The sequence below is a fragment of the Morone saxatilis genome, unplaced genomic scaffold (assembly GCF_004916995.1).
Source record: "Morone saxatilis isolate NCDOM2014 unplaced genomic scaffold, NCSU_SB_2.0 Contig15, whole genome shotgun sequence".
Taxonomy (NCBI): Eukaryota; Metazoa; Chordata; class Actinopteri; family Moronidae; genus Morone; species Morone saxatilis.
Window position 1 is genome coordinate 26,101,933 of NW_023339707.1, and position 1,671 is coordinate 26,103,603.

At 45.9% G+C, this 1,671-nt stretch overlaps 1 protein-coding gene across 1 annotated transcript in view; it reads right to left on the reverse strand.

Moving 5' to 3' along the window:
* fgd1 (FYVE, RhoGEF and PH domain containing 1) overlaps positions 1 to 1,671 on the reverse strand; it is a 17,052-nt gene that overhangs the window by 9,576 nt on the left and 5,805 nt on the right. Inside the window, exon 11 of the mRNA XM_035656295.1 lies at positions 1,477 to 1,623. Coding sequence (XP_035512188.1) covers positions 1,477 to 1,623 — 147 coding nt within the window. The remainder of the gene's footprint in view (positions 1 to 1,476; positions 1,624 to 1,671) is intronic.

The following is a 1,671-nucleotide window of genomic DNA, read 5'->3' on the forward strand; positions in this document are numbered from 1 at the left end:
ACTGCTCGGAGAATAAAACAGACTGACCAAACAATCTACGAGAAGATCCGGAATCCTGAAACACATCCCGGACAGTGAAATATTTACCGATGAAGTGAAAAAAACAAGGCAGCCGTGACTAACGTCGTCTCGTATGAACAGAATTCAGCATGTCTGAAGCATCAATTCCACGTAACAACATAGCTCCATGGTTCGGATTCGATCGCCTGGAATGCCCTGAGACACACACACACCATCAACACACACACTCACAGAACACACACATACAAGAAACTGATTTGCGCATAATATTGGTATGTGCAGAATATGACACTTTATCTTTGACCTAATTGTCATTTCAAGTGAACAGCAAAAAGAGCAGGACAGTGAGTCCAGTTATAAAGACATGTGTGTTGTACCTGGGTATTCCAGTCCTTCTTCTCCTCTCCGTCCATACAGAGACTACAATCACACAGAAGACCAGGTCAGACAAACAACGATGTCTTGTGGGAGGACTGGTTTTCCAGTAAACAGGCCACCTTAAATACTGGAATACACTGCTGTGCTCTTATGTGTCTGTGTCTCTATGTGGTTCTGTGTATCTTGTGTCTGTGTCTCTCTGGTTTGTTTCTCTATGTTGTCTGTGTCTCTTGTGTTCTGTGTCTCTATGTGTTTGTGTCTCTAATGTGTCTGCTGTTCTCTCTGTGTCTGATAAGAATATATCTATGGTGTCTGTCTCTGTGTCTGGTGTCTCCTGTGGCGTGTACCTGTGCCTGCAGTTCCAGGGATCTCTGTTTTCCAGACACAAGGAATGTCCCTGGGTACTGCAACACTGCTGGTTCTCCTTTCAGCTTGACAGAGAGGAGACAGGTAGTATGGCAGTTAGGAGACAGGTTGACAGACAAGGTGGAAAGACAGACAGGGTGACAGACATGGTTTATTCAGATTCAGTAGCAGACGATGGATCAGGTGCAGGTTTGATCAGCTGATGATGTCTCACCTCCATACCGTCCACATCAATTGCGAGCACGGACACCGTACTTCTGACCAATAGACGCAGCTTCGGACGCAGTAAAGCAACCTGTCATTAAGACTACAGAGGAGGGACAGAGGTCAATTTACTGCTTCATCAACAAGACAGTTAGAGACAGTAGGGACAGTTAGAGAAATACAGGACAGTAGAGACAGTAGAGTACAGGTGGAGAGAGTAGAGACAGTAGAGTACAGGTGGAGACATTAGAGACAGTAGAGTACAGGTGGAGACAGTAGAGTACAGATGGAGACAGTAGAGTACAGATGGAGACAGTAGAGACAGTAGAGTACATGTGGAGACATTAGAGTACCGATGGAGACAGTAGAGTACAGATGAGACAGTAGAGACATAGAGTACAGATGGAGACAGGTAGAGACCAGTAGAGTACCAGCGTGGAGAGAGTAGAGATCAGTAGGAGTACAGGTGGGCAGACATAGGACAGTAGAGTACAGGTGAGACAGTACCAGTATGAGGTATCTGTCCTGTGTGGTCCCGTTCTTGTTGGACAGTTTCAGGATGTGTCCCTCTTTAATGAGCTCGTTAGTCGGGTTAACGATGTCTTCTTCTCCTCCCAACAGCTCGTACACCTTCAACAACTTCCTCATTCGCTCCTGAAGGACACAGAGACACACAGGTAGTGTGTGTGTGTTACAGTGTGT